At 36.7% G+C, this 24,282-nt stretch overlaps 4 protein-coding genes and 1 pseudogene across 4 annotated transcripts; 3 read left to right on the top strand and 2 right to left on the bottom strand.

The window, feature by feature from the left end:
* Positions 1-616: 616 nt before the first annotated feature.
* Positions 617-3,709, top strand: LOC110772465 (uncharacterized). The gene is made up of 2 exons (XM_021976903.2): positions 617-1,991; positions 3,409-3,709. Exons 1-2 carry the CDS (start codon positions 695-697, stop codon positions 3,516-3,518), a joined length of 1,407 nt encoding a protein of 468 aa, XP_021832595.2. The 5' UTR covers positions 617-694; the 3' UTR covers positions 3,519-3,709.
* A 487-nt stretch (positions 3,710-4,196) lies between these two features.
* On the top strand, positions 4,197-7,988 carry LOC110772488 (Xanthine/uracil permease family protein). The gene is made up of 14 exons (XM_021976928.2): positions 4,197-4,698; positions 4,856-4,953; positions 5,062-5,238; positions 5,330-5,430; positions 5,561-5,636; positions 5,754-5,813; positions 5,914-6,098; positions 6,210-6,306; positions 6,454-6,540; positions 6,652-6,710; positions 6,849-6,940; positions 7,028-7,105; positions 7,219-7,367; positions 7,463-7,988. The coding sequence occupies exons 1-14, from the start codon at positions 4,308-4,310 to the stop codon at positions 7,679-7,681; spliced, it is 1,869 nt and encodes a 622-aa protein (XP_021832620.1). The 5' UTR covers positions 4,197-4,307; the 3' UTR covers positions 7,682-7,988.
* Positions 7,989-11,040: 3,052 nt separating this feature from the next.
* Positions 11,041-12,357, top strand: LOC110772485 (protein SOB FIVE-LIKE 5-like). The gene is made up of 4 exons (XM_021976925.2): positions 11,041-11,578; positions 11,671-11,757; positions 11,860-11,935; positions 12,077-12,357. Exons 1-4 carry the CDS (start codon positions 11,219-11,221, stop codon positions 12,103-12,105), a joined length of 552 nt encoding a protein of 183 aa, XP_021832617.1. The 5' UTR covers positions 11,041-11,218; the 3' UTR covers positions 12,106-12,357.
* A 1,344-nt stretch (positions 12,358-13,701) lies between these two features.
* On the bottom strand, positions 13,702-19,381 carry LOC110772473 (transducin family protein / WD-40 repeat family protein). The gene is made up of 11 exons (XM_021976912.2): positions 19,112-19,381; positions 18,832-18,975; positions 18,372-18,669; positions 18,191-18,254; positions 17,967-18,080; positions 17,682-17,844; positions 16,887-17,040; positions 16,096-16,703; positions 15,135-15,316; positions 14,734-14,994; positions 13,702-14,214 (listed from the first exon to the last, which is right to left on the bottom strand). The coding sequence occupies exons 1-11, from the start codon at positions 19,271-19,273 to the stop codon at positions 13,917-13,919; spliced, it is 2,448 nt and encodes an 815-aa protein (XP_021832604.2). The 5' UTR covers positions 19,274-19,381; the 3' UTR covers positions 13,702-13,916.
* A 3,264-nt stretch (positions 19,382-22,645) lies between these two features.
* Positions 22,646-23,229, bottom strand: LOC110772468 (type I inositol polyphosphate 5-phosphatase 10 pseudogene; annotated as a pseudogene).
* Between the last annotated feature and the right edge of the window lie 1,053 nt (positions 23,230-24,282).

Below are 24,282 nucleotides of genomic sequence, written 5' to 3'. Positions count from 1 at the left end.
TAATAATAATTTTATATATTAAAAAAAAAGTGAATTAGACGTGAGTACCTCACTTCTCTTCTCTATTTTTTTTTTCTTCCTAAATTTATAAGAAAATTACAAAAGAGTATCTTATATGGATTCTTAGACCATAGAACTCAAATTTTAATCTAAACAAAACACAACAAGAGTATCTTTCTTGAGCTTTAGTAAGAATCGATGGCACTTAAACATGCACTTTAATAGACACATCGTCTACAATTCTCCTTTAATTTTAAGATTTTAAGATTGAAAAGATGTAGACGATGTGCCCATGAAGTGCTTGTTTAAATGTCACTTCTTCATTCTGCAAATCATAAGTAATAATACCTCACATGATACATCCTATAATTAAAAGAATACTATTTATATTACGAAAAACAAATCCGGCCATTGCATTGCCATTAACCATCGAAATGAATTTTTAATAATTATTTTGCGAGAATACCAACTATAAGATTTAGCATTTGTGTGTTTCCATTTGCGTAACTAAATGTTATTGAGATGCCAATAATTTCAGTTCTCTAGTCTTCTTCCTTAAGTTTTTTATTTTATTTTTATTTTATTAAAGAAAGAAAAAGAAAAAGGAAGAGAGGCTTTGTTTTGTCTTTGATATTTTCTCATTGAAATCTCAAGTGTACTGTGGAGCGAAAAATCTGCTTTTGTGAGTGTTCAAATGGAGCAAACCAACAACAAGAAGCCCTCGTCTTTACCCACCAACTACGTCACCATTCTCGAGCTCAAAGAGCGCTGGCTCAAAGAGAAGGAACGACAACGAGATGAGGAGGAACGACAACGAAAGGAGAAGGAACAAGAAGAAGAGGAGCTCCGACAGCAAAAGCTCCGAGAAGAGCAGGCAAAGCAACAGAAGCAAAACGCCGTCGTTCTGAAAACCCGAACCGATTCCAGACCTACGAATCGCAGTAATCAGACACAGTTTCGGCCGGTGAATCGGAGGAGTGTTTCGGAGTGCAAGGGTGCTGAGCTGGAGGGGAAAAAGCAACCCGTCGTGCAGAAAACCGAAGCCCATTTCGAGCCTAGGAATCGCAGTAATCGGACACAGTTTGGGCCGGTTAATTTGAGTGTTTCGGAGCGCGAGGGTGCTGAGCTAAAGCAACCCGTCGTACAGAAAACCGAAGCCGATTTCAAGCCTAGGAATCGCAGTGATCGGACACAGTTTGGGCCGGTTAATCGGAGTGTTTCGGAGTGCGAGGGTGCTGAGCTGGAGGGTAAAAAGCAACCCGTCGTACAGAAAACCGAAGCCGATTTCAAGCCTAGGAATCGCAATGATCGGACACAGTTTGGGCCGGTTAATCGGAGTGTTTCGGAGGGCGAGGATGCTGAGCTGGAGGGGGAAAAGCAACCCGTCGGACAGAAAACTGAAGCCGATTTCCAGCCTAGGAATCGCAGTGGTCGGACACAGTTTGGGCCGGTTAATCAGACTGTTTCGGAATGCGAGGGTGCTGAGCTGGAGAGGAAGAAAAGCGAGGAACCAGAGGAGAAGAAGGTATGGAAGAAGAAGAATAAGTGGAGGAAGAATAAGTGGAGGAAGAATAAGAAGGATGTTAGGGCAGAGAAAGAGGAAGTGGCTGAGAAGGTATGTATAGCAGACGTGCCTCAATCGAGTTGCGAGAAGGGAGACGATCAGGCAACAGGGAAGGAAGAAAAGAGACCTGAAATCGAAATTAGGGCAAAGAGCGAGAATGTGGTTCCGACTGCGGAGATTGTGCCGAAATTTAGGGATTTATCGGTGAATGGTGAGACTGGAAAAGGGGATGATGAGTTGAAGAGACCAAGAATAGTTGATCGCCGTGGTAATGGAGGAATTAGGGGTTATTATGAGAGGCCTGATCGCTTTGATATGCAGAAACAGAGAGGTTATGCTGGGAGGGTTTGGGTTAAGAAAGGAGAGGTTGCTGATGACAAAGGCGGTGGAGTTCAACAAAGCTTGGAGCGCAATGATGTCATTTATGGTGAGAATCTCTTTGTTTAAGCAATGCCTTTGTTTTATTAGTAGTATGTTTACTTGCTAGCTATGGATGTTACAGTTTTATCTTATTAAATGAGCAATTTAACAACAGATTTTGGATAGATAATATAGAGCAATGAAGTAACATGTCTTTGAATAATAAGTGTGTTAACTGTGAATTGTGATGCAATTTTCTTCATATCAATTTGCAAAAAGGTTTGGATATGCTCATAAATCATAATGTAGCTCCCCATTTATGAATTAGAGCATTTTTAAATAACAATGCCTGAGGGGAAAGGTAGTTTTGTGTCAATGGATGTGGGCTATCATTAGGAATGGTAGATATTGATAGTCTTAGTGGTGCACATATGATTTTGAAGGGCAGTATCAGGTTAGCAGGTATACTTGTAACTCACCAGAGGGGAAGTATAGGCATAGGACGTGGAAAAGTTTATGGTTATGTTGTTACATCATAGCTTGATTTAAAATCTCTTTTCAATTTGTTGTCTTGGATGAGGTGAAGGTTAAATTGCAGATTAGAAATGTTTATGCAAAATGCTGGATGAAAGGATTTTGGGGAGACTCTAGGTTTTTTCTTGGCTCCATCTAAGCAAGGACAAGGTCGCTTTGAAGGAGGAGTATATAAATAAGTTGATGATGCATGTTGTCAAAATATTTCTCACAGACTAGGATAGGGAAATATTTTGTGGAGATCTAGTCTAGGAGGTATGGTACTGAAAGTCAGAAATATGAGTTGAGTTGTATGCCAGCAGCTGCGATTGGTGATTAGAGGAATTTATGAACAAAGAAGATTAAACTAGGATTTAAAAGGTTAAAATTATTGGCAACCAGCCCTTTTGACAGATAGAAGCTATAAGTTGTTGGAAATGTAAGATACCTCTACGATTGATAATTTTCGTGTTAACAATAGATGAAGGAATCCGTTGTTAGTTGGAGTATTTTCATGTTCCAATAGGGTTTTATCCGATGAACCATGAGGAGTTTAGCAGTCAACAACTCATGGTATGCTACCATTTCCTCTTTATGAACATACTTTTCCAAAATGCACATTGCTTTGGTATCATTTCAGCTTTGAGAATGAGGTACAAATATTTCCTGTCGGGTTGAATGAATTTAAAATAGTAGTACTTGTCAGAACAATATATATACATATCAAAAGAAGGAATTTACCAAAAATCATTCATCTCTTTTTCTCTCTTGTGGTCAGAAGTTCCTAATAAATGAAAGGTATAGAAAAGTATGTGAAGAGAGCATACTTGGTAAACCACGAGTATCTCAAGGGGTACTGCAATCAGCTCTCTTTATCTGATGCATCCACCTGCACCTTCAAGTTGTAAGGTTGGAAACTGCTATGTTGTCATTCGCATCAATAAAATTCTTTTTCCCTGATTGCTCTGCAGGTCAAACTGGAACGTCTTCGAATGCAAGTTCACTGAAATTCGCCGGAGGGATGAGCAGGAATAATCCAAGACGATGGTGGCAAAGCAAACATGAACCAAAGTGTTTATAGTTGATGTTGACTTGTAAAGATGCACCGGAACATGCATGTTTCCGTTTGATCATGAATCTGATCAAAATTCGGATATTTTTACTTGATGTGCTTGATTCACCTAATCGTGATTTGGGCATTGAAACTTGATGTATAAAGGATGTTGATGCTCTGTTTCAAAATATGTGTAGGATATTTCATGACTTTCATCATTCTGCATGTCTCGTTCTAAACCATGTTGGACAGATCGATTGCTTGTTGCCCCACTAGTCGTCATTGCTGGTCGTTTTTTACCATTGTGAAAATTATTTGCATATTTTTTCAAAAATAAAAACCAACTTTATTCACCTGTGATTGTTATGATATTCAATGATTCTATAATTACTGCCTTATGATGATTAATGCAGGAATTATTTTCGAATTATGTAAGAAACTGAGGACCATAATTAGCATTCAATGAAAATTAATCTTATAGCTACTCAGTATCATCTCAATGAAACCAAGCTATTTGATTCATTTTCCCGTTGGAATAGATCATTTTTAGTTTCAAAATCATTAATCTTATAAACAAAATCTGAATTTGAAACTTTGTCTAACCAATACTAATTACTAATTTATTGAAATTGATTATTATCATATAGATTACATATCTTCAAATTGATATTGGTTAATTAAAATTCGTAACGGTCCACTTACAACAAGTTATTTGCCGCGCAATAAAAAAAATTGTCATTTAGCTCTCTCCCCAGCACTCTAACCTCTGTTTGATTCTCCACCTTCCTCTGTTAACGTCCCTGAGCTAGCAAGAACATGGCTCAATCGGGCGGCGGTGGCGGTAACAATAACAGCAGCAATGGTGGTGGCGGTGGCGGTAACAATAGCAATAACAACAATAACGGTGGTGGACGAGGAGGCGGCAACAACAATAACAATAATGGTGGCGGCCGAGGAGGCGGCAATGACAACCACAATAATGGTGGCGGCCGTGGTGGTGGTAACGACAATAACAGTAGTGACGGCGGCCGTGGCGGTGGGAACAATAACGACAGTAATGGTGGTGGCCGTGGCAGCGGAGGCGGCAGTGGCGGTAACAATAACAATAATGGTGGTGGAAACAAGAAGGCAGAGGAGTTGCAGCCATACCCAGTAAAAGAGCAGCTGCCTGGTGTTCAGTATTGTGTTAACAGTCCTCCTCCATGGCGTTAGTATACCATTCTCTCTGATTATTATACTCTTAATCATAATCTTTACTAGGTTTTTTTTGTTTTGTTTTTTAATTTTGTTTTATTTCAATAGGCAAGTTCTTTAAATTTTAAATCTTCAAGGTATGCAAATTTAAAACTTTCATGGTTTTGCAGCTGAAGCTGTGATGTTGGGTTTCCAGCATTACCTTTTGACTCTTGGTATTACAATCTTCATTCCAAGTCTGCTTGTTCCTCAAATGGGTGGAGGCGATGTAAGGATTCAATTGCTAATTTTTCACAACTTTTTTTTTTTGGGTTCTGCTTTGTTGATATTTCCATTAATTAGATTTATTAATTGATTCAGTCTTTTCTCTCTACAGATTGAGAAGGCTAGGGTGGTGCAAACCATGCTATTTGTTTCAGGGTTGAACACATTCATGCAATCTCTGTTCGGAACCCGGCTTCCCTCAGTGGTGGTGGGTTCATATACATATGTAATCCCCACAACTTCAATAATCCTAGCAAGTAGATATAAGGCAACCACAGATCCTCATGAGGTTAGGCTTTCACTTAATTTTTTCTTTTGTTGAAATATTAATATCCTATCTCTCTTCCTTGATTTGATCTTTTGAATGAATCTTCTTCCAGAAATTTTCGGAGACTATGCGAGGAATACAAGGCGCTCTAATCATCACTGCCAGTTTTCAGATGATTATGGGTTTCCTAGGCTTGTGGAGAATTGCTGTCAGGTTAGTCATTTTGATCAGAAGAGTTGGACTTTTAGATGGATGCAAGTCATTTATAAACTTCTCAAATTAGTGCTAGAGATGTTTGATACTTTGTGAATTGTGACCTAAGTTTCTTTATGTACTTGTTTAGGCTTCTTAGCCCTCTTTCTGTTGTCCCATTCATAACTTTTGCCGGACTTGGGCTCTCTCAGCTTGGTTTCCCTTTGGTAAAGATCTCTTGATCCTCCATTCTTAATTGGCTCCTATTTAATGTTGATTTGTTTTGAAGTCTTATCAGTATCCAACTCTGTTTTTTTCCCCTCCAAATTATTTTCTCTTTCTAGTTGGCCAGATGTGTTGAACTTGGGCTTCCAGAGTTGATCATCGTGGTTTTCATCTCACAGGCAAGTCCTCAATTGGTTACTATTGATTTTAACAGTCCTTTTTCCTTTAGTGTTTTTTCGTGGCACCAAGTAATATTCTAGATACTTAAATGTTTTGCAGTATCTTTCTCGTTTTATACATACAAAGAGGCAAATCTTTGGCAGATTTTCAGTGTTGTTCTCTGTTGCAATTGTATGGTTGTTCGCACAAATTCTAACCTCAAGTGGTGTGTATAACAACACACCAGAAAACACTCAGATCAGTTGCCGCACCGATCGTTCTGGCCTTATTAGTGCAGCTCCCTGGTGAGCTTTTGTGTGCAAACTCCAATTATCAACAAGTAATTCCTTTCGTTTCATGAGTATTTTGAAACAGTGGATCATTTTTTTCCTCTTGTTTTTTTATTGAATATGCAGGATCTATATTCCATATCCTTTTCAATGGGGGAGCCCTACTTTTAATGCAGGAGAAGCTTTTGCAATGATTGCTGCTTCTTTTGTTTCTCTCTTCGAGGTTCACATCTCTATTCTCCTAAGTTTCTTAGAAAAGCTTACAAGTTTACGAAGAATTTGATAACAACATTGAATTTGGCATGCAATTGCAACTTATTTTCTATATAATGTTTAGTAAAATGCAATCAAAATCTGTAAATATTTGCAGTCCTCTGGTACATTTTATGCTACAGCAAGATATGGGAGTGCCACACCTGTACCACCTTCTGTCGTTAGCCGCGGCGTTGGCTGGCTGGTAAGGGCATTTTTCCTTCAGAATTGTGACTCTTGTTGATTCTATTGGCATTTTTGCTCCATTGTCAAATTTTGACATTTTTTTCTTCATCTTTATTATTTTGAATTTCAGGGTGTAGGAGTGTTACTAAATGGGATGTTTGGTTCTCCAACTGGCACTACTGCATCAGTGTAATGACCTCAAACCTAATGTCTCTGTCTGTGTGTGGGAAAAAAAATCAATAAAATTTACCTTGCAGACTATGTATTTATACATGTGTAAAATGCTGATTTGATCTTCTAATTGCTCACTTCAAATATGCTGCATAGGGAAAATGCTGGCCTATTGGCATTGACAAGAGTTGGAAGTCGTAGAGTTATCCAGATATCAGCTTTTTTCATGATTTTCTTCTCTGTATTTGGTATGTTGCAAACTTTTCAATACATTTGCACATTAATTTAACCCATGATATACACTCTAAATGGTTTCTCATGGTGTTCTTGACCAGGAAAAATTGGAGCACTGTTCGCTTCAATTCCTGTACCAATCATAGCAGCTCTTTACTGTGTCTTATTTGGCTACGTTGGTACGTCTCTCTGAAATTTGATTGGAATTTTTTTACTGTCGAAGCAACAAAAACAAGAAACATTTTTCTAATGCTTTATAATTAACAGGGGTCTTATATGATGTCTCTTGCAGCTTCTGCAGGCCTTGGTTTTCTCCAATTTTGTAACCTGAACAGTTTCAGAACAAAATTTATATTGGGATTCTCTTTCTTCATGGGAATTTCAGTACCACAATACTTCAGAGAATATAGGTCTGGCCCTGATCACGGCGGTCCAAGATGGGTGAGATTTTTTAACCAAGTGTTCATAACTTTTATTTTAGTCTTAGCTACAAACTCTACAATTGGCCTTAACTTTTTTCGTTCAATTACTTTCAGTTTGAGGACATAGTAAATGTCATCTTCATGTCACACACAACAGTAGCTGCTTTGGTTGCTGTAATATTGGATAACTCCCTGTCTCGTGAAAACGATGCATCGAGAAAAGACAGCGGTTTAAACTGGTGGGAGAAGTTCCGCTTATACCGTTCTGATGTTAGAAATGATGAATTCTACGCGCTGCCGTGCAGATTGGACAAGTTTTTCCCAGCCCTTTGAATCTCCAAAACCACTGCTTGAAACAAAAGCGAAGTGGAAAAGCATTGAAACATCTGCTTAGTTTTGTAATAAAATTTTAAAACTTAATTATTTAGTTTGTTAAGCACTTTTGATACTATTAATTCAACTGTCATTAAGCAGAACTCTGCCTTGCAGTCACTAGGTTTTTCATGTCTTGGTTGTGGCAGGAGCTTATGCAATTGAGAATTTGACATGCAATCTTGCTGTGCTGGTCTGTCTCAGATGGCAGGACTTGGCAAGTTGCAAGGTTATCAAGATTGATACTTGAGGGACAATTAATGTTAGGTCGATGGAAGGGTCTTTTCTAGGCCTTTTGTGGTGTTGTTTTTGGCTTTATTTTTATTGGTTTTTTGAGTACTGGCGAAAATCTAAATTACTCTAAATTAATCTAATTTATAAAAAGGATTTTCGAATTTGGATGTAAAGAAATAAACATACTGTCCGACCAACTGACTTAACCCACGTATACTTTTCATATTAATTTAAAGATTGACTAAATCGAGGTCTAGTTTTCTCATATGATATTCATGTCTTTCATAAAAGCACTTGACACTAGGAACAAAATTGGATGCTAAATTCTTATCCAAAACTAAATCATTCAACGAATTATTGGATTTGTGATTGAATAACTTAAGACACCCAATTGTGAATTTTAGTCATTGAGGAAGAAGAAATTTTTTAACCTTAGTTTCACGAAAAGTACCAACCACTCAGGGGCTAAAACTTGGATCGGGGTCTAGCTGTTATCCACATAACACATAATTGTGCAATTTGGGTGACAGTTTTTAGAGCACGTGGCTAATCAAACGGATGACAAACCAAATCTCTGATATGAAGCAGAAAAAACACAAAGCAGAGCAAATGGCTCACAGCATGCAGAGATAAAAAGTTGAGAAAAGGGGTTTGTCAGCAGATCAAAACCGTCTGATAGGTTTTCAGATGAGATGGTTTTGTTTTGATGACATGCAAAGGCCAAAGGGTTTTGTTTGGAACTTGCAATAAGTTGTGTCCTCTGTCCTCACTGGTGCCCAAAGACAAGTTCATGGTCCCTCAAACATGGTTTTTGTTTTCTTGAAATTATTATCATAATCTGCTCAGAGCTCATGTGGATACGTGGGATGTGACATATATTTTTGGTCACAAGCTACACGCATTTGCAAATGTGAACCAGCAATTAAAAGTAACTACATTCATAATCATTAGTGAAGCCAAATTAAATTAGTGGAACCCATATATCTAATTGGTTTTGGTCAAAAAGGGCGGAGAAGGGATGGGCGGTTTTGTTACCATTCTCAGTTTTTCTTGAGAAGACAAAACTCAAGAGGGAGGGGGATTTGACTTTCATTTTTTTGATGCAGACTTGTGATGTTGTGTTTTCAGGCCATGAAAGTGAAAGAAAGTGAAGTTTTCTTCTTAGAGGGAAGGAGAGTTTCTGGAAGTGTTTGAATTGTGAGAAAGAGATATATATGTATAGGCCGGTTGCCTGATATTTATACAATCACAGAGTGGCCTATAGCTAGCTACTAGCAACTGGCATTGTTTGACCTTTTCATCCATTGTAGTTTGTAGGGGACCATGTTAATTGGCAAGCTCAAGCTTGCAGGGAAACAGAGCCCATACCTTCCTATTTCCATGGTGCTCAATGAGCCAACAAAATTAAGGTCTGGTTCTGTTGATATTTTCCAAAGTAAACATGGTAGTCTTCTTTTTCTTTTTCTTTTTCTTTTGTCAAAGTTTGGAAATTGGAAGGGGGAGGGGAGATGTCTTTAGGGTTCAAACATAAGACCATTGATATGCAGATAAATGCTCTTACCACTTAACTATGAACCCGTTGACAAACATGGGTTAATCTAATCAAGTCTAGTTGGCAAGAAGAAAATCGAAATTACTGTCTCATCAATCTTGTTCACCTAGCATAAGTACATGGAAATTTTTTGAGGAGGAAAAGGAATTGGACCCTATAAAACAGAGCAAAAACGCCAAAAGTCCACTTGGTGTATGTATGCATTTGAGTTGTGGGTGAGAAACTAGCTGAGGTCCACAAGCAATAAAAAGAGGCATGTGCTCATCGAAGTTACAGAATTTTGCCACTGGTGTTAGTGAGACAAAGATACACACATCAGCCCCCGTGATCCTTCTAAAGTGTCACACTTCATAATCATTGATTGCCACTGGCTTTAATTTCCCATGATAGAAGGGGTCTCATTTTTCCAAATTTGCCAACCCTTATTTTTGTTTTTACTTCATGTAAAATCCTCCTTGTTGAACAAATATTGTGTTTAATTCAAAACTCACATTTCCCATGTGAAAATATATAGCAGGAGGCAATTTTTACAGCAGAAAAAACAGACATTCACAAAATGATGATCTCAACTGAGGTTTATGCCAGGGTGGGAAATGGAAGATTCAATACAGGTGGTGACATATAATTGATTTTCTGTTGTGGTCTGACATTATTTTTTAGCTCCATTATACATAGAAAAAAGGGTTTTGTCGCCAAGCAAATTTAGCAGATATTCAATTTTAGGCCCTTTTTTTTTTTTTTTTTTTTTTAAAAAGTCATGAAGAATTATTGTGAAGCATCTATGTCTACCTCAATGTAGACGTCTTTGAAGACTAAAGGTCTCCAAAAGAAATGTGGTCAAGAACCAAAGGAGTTAAGGATATGTTTATATAAAGAAGACTGTTGACTGATTTAAGTGACTTCCAAACCAACATGGGGTCAGCAGGAAATTGTTTAATTCAATCTCATTTGTTATGGGCATTTCCTCTCTTTTCTAGATTCCCTATCAAATACCATTTCAGGACAAGTTCTTTCAGTCTCTTACTCATCTTTTTCAGGATACTATCTCCCAATTTTGGTTTGTCATGCTAATAAATTGAAGCACGGAGGAGTCTTGGACACCAAAACAGGGTAAAAAACAAGGAAAAATTATATTTAAGAAAGTGGTTAGTGTTTAATTTGCTTAATTATTTCTTCAACCTCATAGAGTGGTGGGTAGGAAGGAAGTTATAGGCAATAGGTATAGGGGGGAAAAAGAAAGAAGAAAAAGAAAGAAGAAAAAGAAAGGAGAAGTAAATGGCAAGATTTATCATGGACTCTCTGTGTTTATTAAAAAAGTACAAACAAGCTGTTTATTGCTAAAATTGTACATAAAAAGTGACACCATTTTCCTTATCACAACAATTACCAAATGCTACTGTTTCCTCTCTCTCTCTCTCTCTCTCTCTCCCCCACACACAAAGCCAACTGGCAAATTTGATTCATCCACAAAGAGATAAAATAACAAGGCCAAAAGATAGAGCAAAGGACAAATGTAGTCTTGGATTTGAATGTAATTTGTTTGGTTTTTTTTTCTCCCTCTAACTTGTATTTATATAAACAACAACATCAACAACATCAACAACAATAACATAGAGAGAAAGAAAGGGAAGGTGCCAGAGCAGCTACTTGCACTGCAAAAATCTCACTCTCTTTCATCACTGTTGTAGTTTGATTGGTCAAGGAGGGTGGAGATGAATATATCACCATCACAATGCAATAGTGGTTGTGAATCTGGGTGGACACATTACCTAGATCAGTCCTATTTCTCTCAAAGTCAGTTCCAGAGAGCTGGGGGCATTGCTGATTATGAGGGAGCAAAAACAGAAATGGAGGAGGAAGAAGAAGAGGACCTGTCAATGGTTTCTGATGCTTCTTCTGGACCTCCCCATTACCATGATTTAGATGAAGACTGCTTGTATGAAAATGGATGCTCTTTTTCTGTTTCTTGGGGTTCCAAATTGGGAAAGAAAAGCAAGAAGAAAGGCAAAGAAAGTGGCAGAGAACAGCATCTTGATGACACTGCTAGCTCCCCAGTCCTCAACTACTCTAAGGCAAATTCATAGAAACATGCACTGATACATATAGTTATATGCATTAATACTCATATTTGTATATTTACATAAATGGGTTCTTATTTTTACAGAAAAAGTTGAGCACTCTCTCCAAGGATGAATCTTCAATGCAGAATGTATTGGGTTACTCTGAGGGTTTCTCTGCAACACATATGAAGGTTCGTTTTCCCCCCTAATTCTCTGTTTTCTTTTTCCCCCTAATTCTCTGTTATCTTATACTGTCCTCTCATGAATGTGGCGCCAATTTTCATTTCTTACAGGGGAAATCTGCATTGCTGCAGCATTTTGGTTTCTTGAAGTCTTCTCTGGCCAAAAGTCCAGCTTCACAAAAACCAGGTGAATCCTTTGTTTGAATAAATGAGTTCCATTTTGACTCAAACTCCTAGAAGGAAACAAGAGTTTGACTGTTCCAGGTACCTAATTTTACTGACCAAATAGAAAGTACCAAACTTTATGTCCTGTTTTGTTTTGGCACAGGTGATTTCCAAGGAGGAAGCTGGGAGTGAGATATATATATATATATATATATATATATATATATAGCATCCAACTATTTCCATCTGCTGCTACAGTTGGGAAGAAACTAGAAAGAGATAGGAGGAACAATGTAAAAGATAAAGGCAATTAGATCTCCAAAGATCTTGTTCATTACTCTTTTTTTTTACTGTATTTCTTTCCAATCAAATCCATTTTATTTCTTCTTGTCAACGCAGTGGGAAACAACCTGAGGCACATAAAATATTCATAAATTTTCAGCCTCCGGTTTTCTTCTTGTCAAATTGTCTTCAACACAGTCACGTAAAAATGTCTTCTTTACATTCCTACATGCCTAGAATAAGATAACGAAATAGTGCCCAAAAAAAAACATAAAAAACATAAAATTCAGAAAACCAGTGACCTGTAAAGTATTTTGCTTTTTTTTTTTTTAATTAAAAAAATTGTGATACAATGTTACATATAAATGGAAACGTTTGACAACCAGGAGGATCACAGAGCTTAGGTGAAGAGGGCTGAAGGAAACAGAGTAAAGCTTATTATGGAAAGAATTTGTGGTCCTCTCAAGAGCAGAGTGATGAAGTATTTTCCATCTATAAGCAGATAACCATTTGCACCACCCACCCACCATGATTAAGCATTCCAAGGCCAAAGCCACAGCCAAAGAGCAGTAAATGGCCCCACTTTATTCTTCCTCTTCTTCTTCTTCTTCTTCTTCTTCTTCTTCTTCTTCAGCCTGCCAGCCTAGCTTGCAACAACTTTAGGTGGGTACTTTTGGGTTTTGGGTTAGAAAAAAAGACAATTTCTGTGATGAAAGGAACCAAAAGGTAAGCTTCATTTTCAACCAAAAGAGGCACCCCACCACCCTTTGATTGCTACCCACTAAGCATATGATCCATAAATTATATTGGTGCAATTATTCATTTTGTTTGGGGATTTCCATCTTTAATGATTTTTATTGAAAGGGTAGCTGTCCTCAAATTTAGCACTCCATATCTTGGAAAGGTAAGTTATTTTTTTATTTATTGAAAAAAAGAAGATGAGACCACCTAGCTCCCTGTCTGGTGGATGATGGATCTTCATTTCTTGTACTGCTTGTTTCATATGATAAAATTATTAAGTACAGTTAATAGAAGATTCCCAAAACTGTAAGATACATCAATTATCTCTAATTAATGCTTGGCAAACAGGTTTACATAACCAATATGAAAATCTGAGACTGAACTTGGATTTTCTTAAATTGCTATTTTCACTCAAGGTAGCACATTGGCACCATTAGAATTCCTTTGAGCTCGAATTTTACTTCATGAAATTGTGGGTTTTTTTTAATATATTTTTTATTCTGAGCAGTCTGGATGCGGTGGAGACTTTGGCCGACATCAGTTGAACTATTTGCCCCTTAAGACTTAAAGAACAAGAGTTGACATTTCTTATATAAACAAAATATTGATAGATAAAAGCCCAGTTTTCTTTCTGATTGGAGTAATATAAAATTGTGAAATGAACACTGTATTCTTCATGAAAAGTCAGCTTCCACATTCTTCAAATTTGATTCGGTTGGAACACAAAGCACATCGTCTCACTCCCAGAATGGATTCATATACAGCTTTTGGAGTGTATAGATTGTCATAAATCCAAAAGATCAAAAATCATATTGCTATAAGAAGGCGTACACATGAAATACAGAAATCTAAAAGAATTGGAAGACAAAAACTACTTTAACCGGTCAACAGGAAAATTTCGAAGAATACAGTTACACAACATGCTTTAGCCCCCCCACGTTTGATCTCCCCCAAAAGGCCAAACCCTCTATGACATATTATTATGTCCCAAAAACATGTCTGTGTACAGGCGCAGTGTCGAAAGATTTAACCACTTCCATCCAGGGTTTGTCTATCATCAAGATAGAACTTTTGGAAAGATGTCCCACAAATAAAGCTGGATTTGTGAAAGCATAAAATTCAAAATTCTTCCTAGCAATAAGTTTACTCTTAGCTTGACTGTCTGTCAATTTACGTTTTAGTCTCTTCCCGTTAATGGAATTACTTTGCAGTCCGTTTGGCATGTCACTTTCATCATCTCGATCAATGGGCATCCCAAAGTCAATCCAGCACATTGCCCTAAAGCATAAGAAAACCTTGAAATTAGATATATCATATAAACTGATATCCCCAAAAAAGACTGCTGCAGAACTTCCTAAGCAGATTGCAAAACTCAAGGGGCACACAAGACTCAGCCATAAGTCATAACACAGTTAAAAATTTGATTTGGTCATGGAATGGTATGGCACCCCAATGCCATGCCCTTGCAGGCATATATGGCTCAGCCTCCATATATTGCTGACATGGCATACTATTCCTACATGTAACTCCAGGATGGAATTGCAGGAATGGAAAATGCAGTTTGTTCGTAATACCCTCGGAATGTAAATCTAATGCCTAAGCTGGACTAGGATTCAAAGCAAGGGATTCTCATTTGATTTGTTCATATTAGCAACTTTCAAGGTTTTAAGCCCCACATTGAAACAAGGGATTCTCATTTGATTTGTTCATATTAGTAACTTCCAAGGTTCTAAACTCTTTAATATAAATCCACACAAATCACACCTCATCCACACAAAGAAGGAAAAAGGAGCGCACCTGGAACTGTAAACAATAACAGAAGATGAACTTGTGGAGGGTGGGAAAGACATCCCAATAACTTCTCCTGGAAATTCTTGGAATCTCTTCGGCAGAACATTCGTATGCTGCTTCGACCAGTCTCCCAGTGTCCTTTCCTCAACATCCAATGCATATACCTGATTTGAGGAGGTTGTGATTACAAGCACATTGTTATTTTGTGGAGAAAATCCACCAGCTGTCACTGAGGCACTATCTAGTCTTGAAATGAACCAGTGCTGCCTGTTTTACAATAATAAAAAAAGAGTTAGAAGAGAAAATTGGCCCCAAGTCTCAGTAAAATATTTATAAATAAAGGGAAAGAATGTATAATTAATGGCAGGGGCCGGTGAGGAAAAAAGGATTCAAGTATAGTTTCATACCTCTGTATCTCCAGATTGAATACATAAATATCTCCAAAGCAGTTGATGGCAGCCAACCACTGCCCATCAGAACTGGTAAACATTTTTGTTATGGGAGGCTCACTAGGTGGTAACTCTTGATCATGCAACTCACGGCAAGGGGTAAACCTGTGTACTAGTTCTGCTCGGCTCATATCCACTACCTGCAGCATTTAAAATAAGTCAAGCAACGAAAGCCAGAACATTTAGGTGATGAACACATGTTTTTACTACAAAGAATGTGCCCAATCAATATTTTTGCTAATTTTTAATGGCGAATCATGTCTCAAGAGTCTGAATGATCAAGCTCTTTGGAATTGCTAATAGCCTCACCTAAGAGTTAAGTGGATGCTGATAATTTTGCTTCAAAGGCTCAAAGATTAAGCACTGCCTAAAAATCAGAATTTTTTTTTCAGAAGTGAATTAATGTACATATACAATTTCAATATTGAGTATTAAAAACTGAAAGCAAGAATTAAAACTTAAGAAATCCATGCAAATATCCACAACATGTTGCAAACACCAATTACTTATAGTTGTCAACTCTGACACCCAAACGCAAAGTTGCAAAAAATCACACTACAAACAGGCACCAAAGTGTTCCCCATACTTCTATGAAAAGGGAAGAAAAATCAAATAGGCCTTGGCAATTACAGATAAATCCATGAGTTAAGACTTAATCAACCTCTAAACCTCAAAACAAGCAACCTATCATTCTAGTGAGGAAGTAAGTTTATCCACAAGGTTATTGCCAAATCCAGGGCAGAAGCAATGGATGTGGCACCTTCTGAAATTCACACTAGTTACCAAGAAAATGAGCACTTTATAGTCAAACCCCCCAAAAAGTTTTTCTTCAATGAAGGAGCATCATAAAATGTAAGGGGGGTGAACTAAAATAATGAAACAATAGATTAAACAGAGCAACAACAAGGGGATAGCTTACATATATTCTTCTATCATGCCCTGCTATCATCAAGCGAGAAGAATCAAAACTAAAAACCATGGAATGGGCAAACGGTAGTTTCTGAGGAAGTTGTCTTTTATTAACAGTCAATGCACTTTTGCCAACTTTACACTTCTTCAATTCAAAAAGGCTAGGTTTCACATGGTCAGAATAAGCAAAAAGCCCCCCCGTATTAGAAATTGTGCTGCAAATGATCTTCCGAGATGCCTTACACTTGACTCTAGCCAGAAGATCTGTTGAGGCCAGGCCCACTGAAGGGCCACGAGCCATATCAGAAAAGGCACCACTTTTTGTACGTACACACATGATGTCTAACCAACTAGAAGCTTGAACAAGAAGCAACGATGTTTGATTGAATGATGTATTAAGCGCCAGTTGAATTGATACTCTCTGAGGTGCTGGGCAGATATCATGAGGAGAGAACTGTGTGAACTCCTTAACTGGGTAGGCGATCAACTTTGTATCATCACCAGCAGAGATAAGCATGGGAACACCCAAATGTGCCCATTTATGATAACTAAACTCAGCAGGCTTTTCCCTATGGCGGTCTCGACGGGCTCTTTTTATACCTTCATCTGGCAAGGGATCTGCGAGTTACATAACAGTTCAATTTAAGAACCGAGAAACAGTTAAGACATAACAATGGACATAAATAAAAGTATATCAATTAATAGACAAAAATAAACCTCTTTTTTTGTGAAAAGGACAAGACAAAAATAATAGTAACAACAAAGCAGAGTAAGAAATAAATGCATAAGGTATGGGCAAACCTTCTCTGCTGATTGGTACAGCCACAGTCAACGCCCTAATATCATGTGTGTGAGCTTTTACAAGACCAACATAGATCCATTTCTTCATCACATTAGATGAAGACTTGTCATCACTAGATCCCACTGTCTCACTAGAAAGCTTATAAAGAATAACCTGCCCAAGAAAATAGTGAGGTGTTGATGTTATAGTAGCTGGTCCGTCAAATTGGACAAGTACATGTTCCTTGGTAAAATGAGCAACTTGAAAACAGCCATTCAAAAACAGTGTTTCTCAATCATAACAGTTCAATTTAAATAGCATTACTATGCTAAAAACTTCAATCTTGACACCAATAACTAATCTATCATAAGTGATTTTGAAGTCTTCCAGTTTCCATCAATTTTCATTCAATTAGTTCAAGATGTTAAAGAAAAATAAGAAACTGGGTCATCGTTACTAATCATAAGTCTCTAACATCACAGAATCTCAACTCATTAGAATCAGAAATGAATGAACAATATCAAATTACAGCATCAAAGGGTCTACTGGCATTATACGCAACATAAGATACATGGTTTAAATACCACACAATATAATAAAAAGAGATAAACGCAATACAAAAATAAATTGCAGGCTCGTTATGTCCTGTATTGGTTATTGCTATGCTAAACTGTTAGCCTGTTACCTACAACTGAATTGATTCATCATTCCCTCACATCCTGGAGATATCTACCAAATTTGAATTTCCTAGAACAAATAGCAGAATGAAGACCCAGAACTACCAATGATATTTGTCAGCAAACAATATCCTGTACCTGACCATCAGAACCAGCAGAAAACACCCTATTGTGGCTGGGAGCGGCTGCCAGAGCATTCACATCACCTTTGTGGTAAGAATGCACCTGCAATAGAGTACCATGCTGACTGTCCCAAAATTGAACACTTCCAGTACTGTCTGCACTTACAAGGTTCCCACACCTGGTGAAAACAAAGAACTTGATTTCAGAAGGGTAGTTCAGCAGCTAAACACCAATGGATGCAGACAAAGAAATGAAAAATTAATAGCTGCAGAAAATTATAAAGACGCAGCTCGTTTTTACCTAAGAGAAAGTAAAGACCACACGCACAGTTCAGGTCCACTACCCAGACCTCCAAGTCCAACGGTAATCCTGTAGATTTCATGGCCCAATTTAGCATCCCAGCATCTTATAATCCTGCAAAAGGGGAAAAAATGAAAATCATCATATGCATGATAGAAAGTACAATGGTACAAAACATTATAATTTATTGAGGTTCACAACAAGTATGGTCAGTTCATACATACCCATCACTACTCCCTGAATATATAAATTTAGCATCAGGACTCCATGCCACACTCAAAACCCTTCCTGAAAAATACAACATGATAAAAAGCTCTAAATAAAAACTTACAAACGAAAGAAAGAATCAGAGCACAAAAGCAAAAATTCCACAAGCTAAAACGACCAAGAGGAGTAGATTCTCACCACCGACCCTAGGCAACGATTTAGTGTAAACAAACTCATCAGTGTCAGTAATACTGTAAATTCGCACACAACCATCATCACAAGCTAATGCCACACGCGGGTACTCAACAACTGATTGCTCATTAGTTTCATCTGAGTCGGAATCGTCTTCACTATCACTGGTTTCAGGATCATCCAGGTCCGTACTATTAGCTTTTATAAACCCATTTCCAACAGGGTGGGACTTAGATTCGGTATCATTACTGCACGGTGCAACAGCCATTTGCCAGATTGAGACCCCAATAGAATCCAACACAGTCTGCAAATGAAAACCAAAATTAATACAAAGGAAAAAGCATCATAAACGTTTGTTAAAGTTATGAATAAGTGTAAATGTTCATCGATTATTGCATAAGGTACGGCTTAGAACCTAAACAATGCAAACGTTCACATTAGCTTCATAACAAACATAAAAGCTTACCTTCTGCTTCAAATGGAAAAGATCCCACTGCGAAACCGAACCATTGATGCTCGACGAGAATAACCGACCACAAGGCAAGCCATTCGAGCCAGCACGACACCAAATAAGCGACGAGGCTCTCGATTCAGGGTCACCATGAATCGTCTAAACACAAAACAAATCAAACATTGATATTTCAAACCTATCAACCTTCAACTTCAACCAAGCTAATAATTAATAATTGATTGATAATCAATTCAAAAACAATATTTACAGAAAAAACTCGTAGTAGTTATTGTACCAGCTGACAGTGCCAACCGACGGCGCCGGGAGAGACGAGCCAAATCTCGAGCGAGCCGTCTTCACGAGCTGCGGCGACTTGAGAGTCGTCGACGCTGGTGGCTAGGGCTACTACTGAAGATGGCTTCCAATCGATTGAGCTAGTCCTATAAGCTTCAAACATGGTCTGAGGCTAACGTCGCAAAGCCCTACAAGGAGTGTGATGGAAGTGTGAGCATCAGAAGGAGAAAGAGAAGCGATGGAGGTAATGAGGTTAGGTTTTGTTCGAGGGTTTAAGCGCCGCATAGCATAGGTCTTCTTGTAAATCTGAACCGGGTTCAGACCGGGCCGTGTGTATTATGATATAGGCCAATCTCAGTTTCTAAAGGCCCATTAATGATTGAAGCCACCGGCCCACTTGACATGTGTTGATTACGGAAGGCCTCGTGTGGTTCCAAACTTCCAACCTCATAAGAGCAAGTGCAGCCATGAGCCTAGCCCAAGGCTGGGGGGAGAAAAGCAAAAAAAGGAGTTTCCAGCGGTGAGCCCAAGCCCGGGCAAGGTGCGGGTCCCAGCAAGTTGGGCTGGCCCGAAGGCCAGTTCAGCCCGAGGTCCAAAACTCGGTTTGGGGTGACGTCAGGATGACGTCATCGCTACAGTACTCGCTACAGTACTCGCGTGCTGCAGTGCCGCTACAGTGCCACTAAAGTCCACGTGTCATGCTCTGAGCTCTCCGATAAAATTTTTTTCTCCAATCCAACGGCAGCCAATTTTTGTGCAATAAAAAAATGAAAAAAAATCGAATTTAAAAAAAAAAAATTACTGATTTTTTTTCTATAAATACCAAAAATTTATCCGATTGAGATATGAATTTTATAATAAATATTGACATGTACGAACCCAAAAATCTTATCTGAAAATATTATCCAAATTAATTATTGAGGTAAAAAAAATTGTGAAAAAAACAAAAAAATGGATAGTAATTGCCCTTAGCCATGACAACGGGTGGAAACACAAAATATACTATTTGCAAGGGCAACCACTATTCATATGAATAGTGGCTGCCCTAGCCCCCCCCCTTGCCATGGCAAGGGGCAAATGGGTGGAGTTGCTCTAAGCCATGAAAAGTTTAGGACCCATTTGAGAGTGATTTTAGATATGTCAATAATCACTTTAATGGAGAAGTACATGAGCCAATAATCACTTAAAATCACTAAAAGTGATTATATGAAGAAGCATGTATGAGGTACTTTTCCCTAAAAGTAATTCTGACTTATCTAGAATCATCCCCAAACGAACCCTTATTGTTCATTGCGTTGCAAAATTGACTCGATACAATTCAAGGTGGACTCATGTTTTCATTTTTTAATTGTTCAAGTTTGGTTTGTAAAATAAATGAGTTGAGTTTGAATAAAATATTAGCCTTGTTGAATAAATGAGTCAAATTTCATCCTTGATTGTAAAGCTCATATGAAATAGCTCGAGTTTAGTTCAAGTTCGAATCATTCATTTGGTTAAATCTAGAGTTTTTTAAAAATTCTTTGTTTTTTTCCTTCTTCTAATTAAAGACCAATATATATATTTTTAAATGTACATTGCTCTAAGACATATTATGTTATTATGTGTCATTTTTCAAGTATCATTCAATATATCTGATTTTAAGCTCCCATTTATTCATAAACAAATTGAGTTGAGCCAACCATATATTCAAAAGTTCGGTATACAAACGAATCAAGTCGAGCTTGAGCACAACTCACGAGCTTTGCTTACGCTTGCTTAAGTACAAATCATTTTATATGTAGTAGCCTCACCCAACTCTAGACATTGAGAGTTTTGTCTACTTCTTTTAATTAGTTTAACATACTAAATAATTTATTACTCAACTTCTTAATCATTATCTAATTCGTTATTGTTATATCATTCGATTCAATCATCATATGTGAAACCTTGATTCTACATCCAATAGTTATCATACAATGTTTTTATTGTCAATATCATATGATTGGTTAGCCATATCTGTAACAATCTCACTCAGCTCTTGAATATGGTATTTCATTCCATTTCTTCCTTTAATTAATTTAACATGCAAATTAGTTTAAAACTAAACTCGTTAATCATCAAATGATTACTTATCGTTATGTCATTCGATTAATCATCGAATGTGAAACCTTGATCTTACATCCAATAATTTTATTGTCAATATCATAGAATTAAGATATTTTGTTCTTTTTCTTCATGTAACTTATTTAACATACTAGTTAATTTAAAACTAAACCACTTAATCATCATCCGTTAACTTATCGTTATAGTATTTGGTTAATCATCATATGCAAAATTTTGATCCCACATCCAATGATTTTCATCATATGATTTTATTGTTAATAATTATCAACTAATAATAATAATAAATAAATTGATAGTGATATATATTATAATTTTGAAGAATCAAGTTTGGTAACTTGCAAAATATTGTTGGGAGTGTTTTAATTTTAAATTTCTAACATAATTGTCCAAATAAGGTACGTGCCCTAATATATTTTTGGGGTGTAGCCACTCTTATATCCCAAGGTCCAAGGTTTTGGAGGGTCTACCTGAGTTTGCTTAATTCATACATTGCGCACCAACATAATACAATGGTGGCTCGTTAGATTAAAAACTTATTCTGGTCAGATGGTTTCACTTAAACGTAACATCTCCCAATGGTCGTTCTCACCCGAAGTTTGATGGTAACTCATTTTTCCATTTTGGATTTATATTTTAACCAAAAACTCAAACCAACGCAAGTGCCTCTCAGAGTCAGAGTGAAGGAATTATGATAAAAGAGTGATAACATCACAAGGAGAATAAGAAGGAGAATGTGATGTATAATGAAGTTAGGTTTTTGTTTAAGGGTGTGGCACGATTGATGATAAGTTTTATTTTACATGTGAACGAGGTTCAAACCTGGCCAACTATGGTCATCTAAAGGCTCATTAATGATTGATCCATTGTGTAGAATTACATGACTTTTGAAGAATTAAAACTTGAGAATCAGATGTGAAACCCTAGATGTTTTTTGTTCTATTTCTTCATTTAACTGGTTTAACATACCTATTAATTAAAAATAAACTCTTTAATCATCATCATCCAATTACTCATTATTATATTATGTGATTAATCATCCAATGTGAAACATTGATCATGCATCCAATAATCATCATATGATGATTTTATTGTCAATATCATAAAATTTAGATATTTCGTTATTTTTCTTCCTTTAACTGGTCGAATTAATTTAAACCTAAACTACTTAATCATTGTCCAGTTATGAGGCAAAGTTCCTATAGCCATATAGATTAACCGGGTTTGAACCGGGCCTACCTTGGTGTGTTTTGTAAGCACGGATACTCCAATTTAATCACGTAACCTATAGCATATACAATGTTGGATACAATATGAGAGAGAATTTCAACTGTCTCGCAATACAAGAATATGTACAAACCATTTTTTTTGTTAACTGATGATCAAATGTGAGAATATTGCAATCTTATTGTGTTATGTTAATCTCATTTCTATGTCATAATATTCTATCACACCAAGTTGAGGTTTTGCTATTCTGTTTGGATGTTTTTATCTTTCCAAAGTACGTGTCCTAGTTATAAAAATATTTATACGTAAATGCAAAGTAGATCTTGAGCTGATGTTTGTTAAGAAGTGTATCTCAATCAATATTTTCCAAAAGTTTTTAGATTTTGGAGTTGCTCAAAGCAATGCTGTAATTGAAATCTCCTAACCATATGACCATATCATGTCCTATAATTTTATTTCACATCATGCGATGAGTTGTTTTGCAAATCTTAGGAAATTGAGTACTTTTAAATATCTCTAACACAACCAAATTTCTCCTAAGCTCGTCACCCTCTTTCTAACCAGAAGCCAAGTGACTACATACAAAGTAAAAGTTTGTCTAATGGAATAAAAACTTACATAAATACAGCATTTGTTTCCAAGGCAGCCCATAATCCCACGACTTATGCAAGAGATGTGTAAGTGGCTAACAAATTGTATATACTACTTCCTTGCCCAAATGGTAACAAATATTACCACCCTTTACTTTCCAGCTATAAGGGTGTACTTTAAATAGTTACTAGTAGATGCCATTACAATTTTTTGATGAATAAAAAACATTTGATTCATCTTCATCTGGTTCAAAATTGCAGTTGCAACTCTTCAACCTCATTTTGCTCTTTGTTCTTAAAGTCTTACAGAACATTTTAAGGGAAAGCTTCGAGGAAAATAGTAAAACATCAACTTTGCTTTCTTGAAGACATGTCTGGCAATTTGCTCAGGGATTGATTGATTGATTAAAGAAGCCATTTTATTGCAGGTTCGTTATCTTGTAGAACTAGCACATTTTCAGCATTTAAATATACAATTTCTTCAAAACCCAATACATATATGTCTGATTCATTGTTAATCTGAAAAAAAAATCGTCAATACTTAGGCTAATACAAGGATATTTCCCTCTTACATTCCATGTTGGTACAAAAACTCGAAAAGACAGAACATATTGACTAGCATACATTTGAAGTTTTGTGTCACCTATAGATTCAGTGTCAACTGTTGGACTGGACTTCAGTTCAGGGTAATTATATAAGTCACTTCCTTTTCTCCTTAATGGTGAAAATCTTAAGAATAAAATACTTATTTTTCACGTATTGATTCCCTCCAATAATTTTTTAAACTACTAATGTTTCATCAATTGGGTTCACACACCTTGTGATTACGAAGGTCCAAATTCATGTTCTCTTTGATTACTTTCCACATATGGAATTAAGCAATCTCATAGGCCAGTTTGGCATTGCTGTGCTGTGACAATAATCACTGTCAGATTTGCTATGAGAGAAATCAGCTATGAGAGAAAGCAGTTTGACGTTTGGTAAAATTTTTGTTAAAAGTGTTGTTGGTACAATAATCAATTTCTAAGTGTTTGGTAAATTTTGTGAGTGAAAGTGTTGTGAGCTGTGTATAATGATTAAAAAGGGCATTATGTTGAAATGACTTTTCTATTAAAAAAACACTTTCACTTTCACTTTCACTTATATATATATATATATATATATATATATATATATATATATATATTGTAATATATTTCTTTCACACCATAAAAATTATTTTAATTATAAAATAAATAAAGTATAATGTTGAAAA

Source organism: Prunus avium, chromosome 1, assembly GCF_965620075.1.
Source record: "Prunus avium chromosome 1, drPruAviu1.hap1.1, whole genome shotgun sequence".
Lineage (NCBI taxonomy): Eukaryota > Viridiplantae > Streptophyta > Magnoliopsida > Rosales > Rosaceae > Prunus > Prunus avium.
This window is presented reverse-complemented; position numbering and strand designations above follow the sequence as displayed.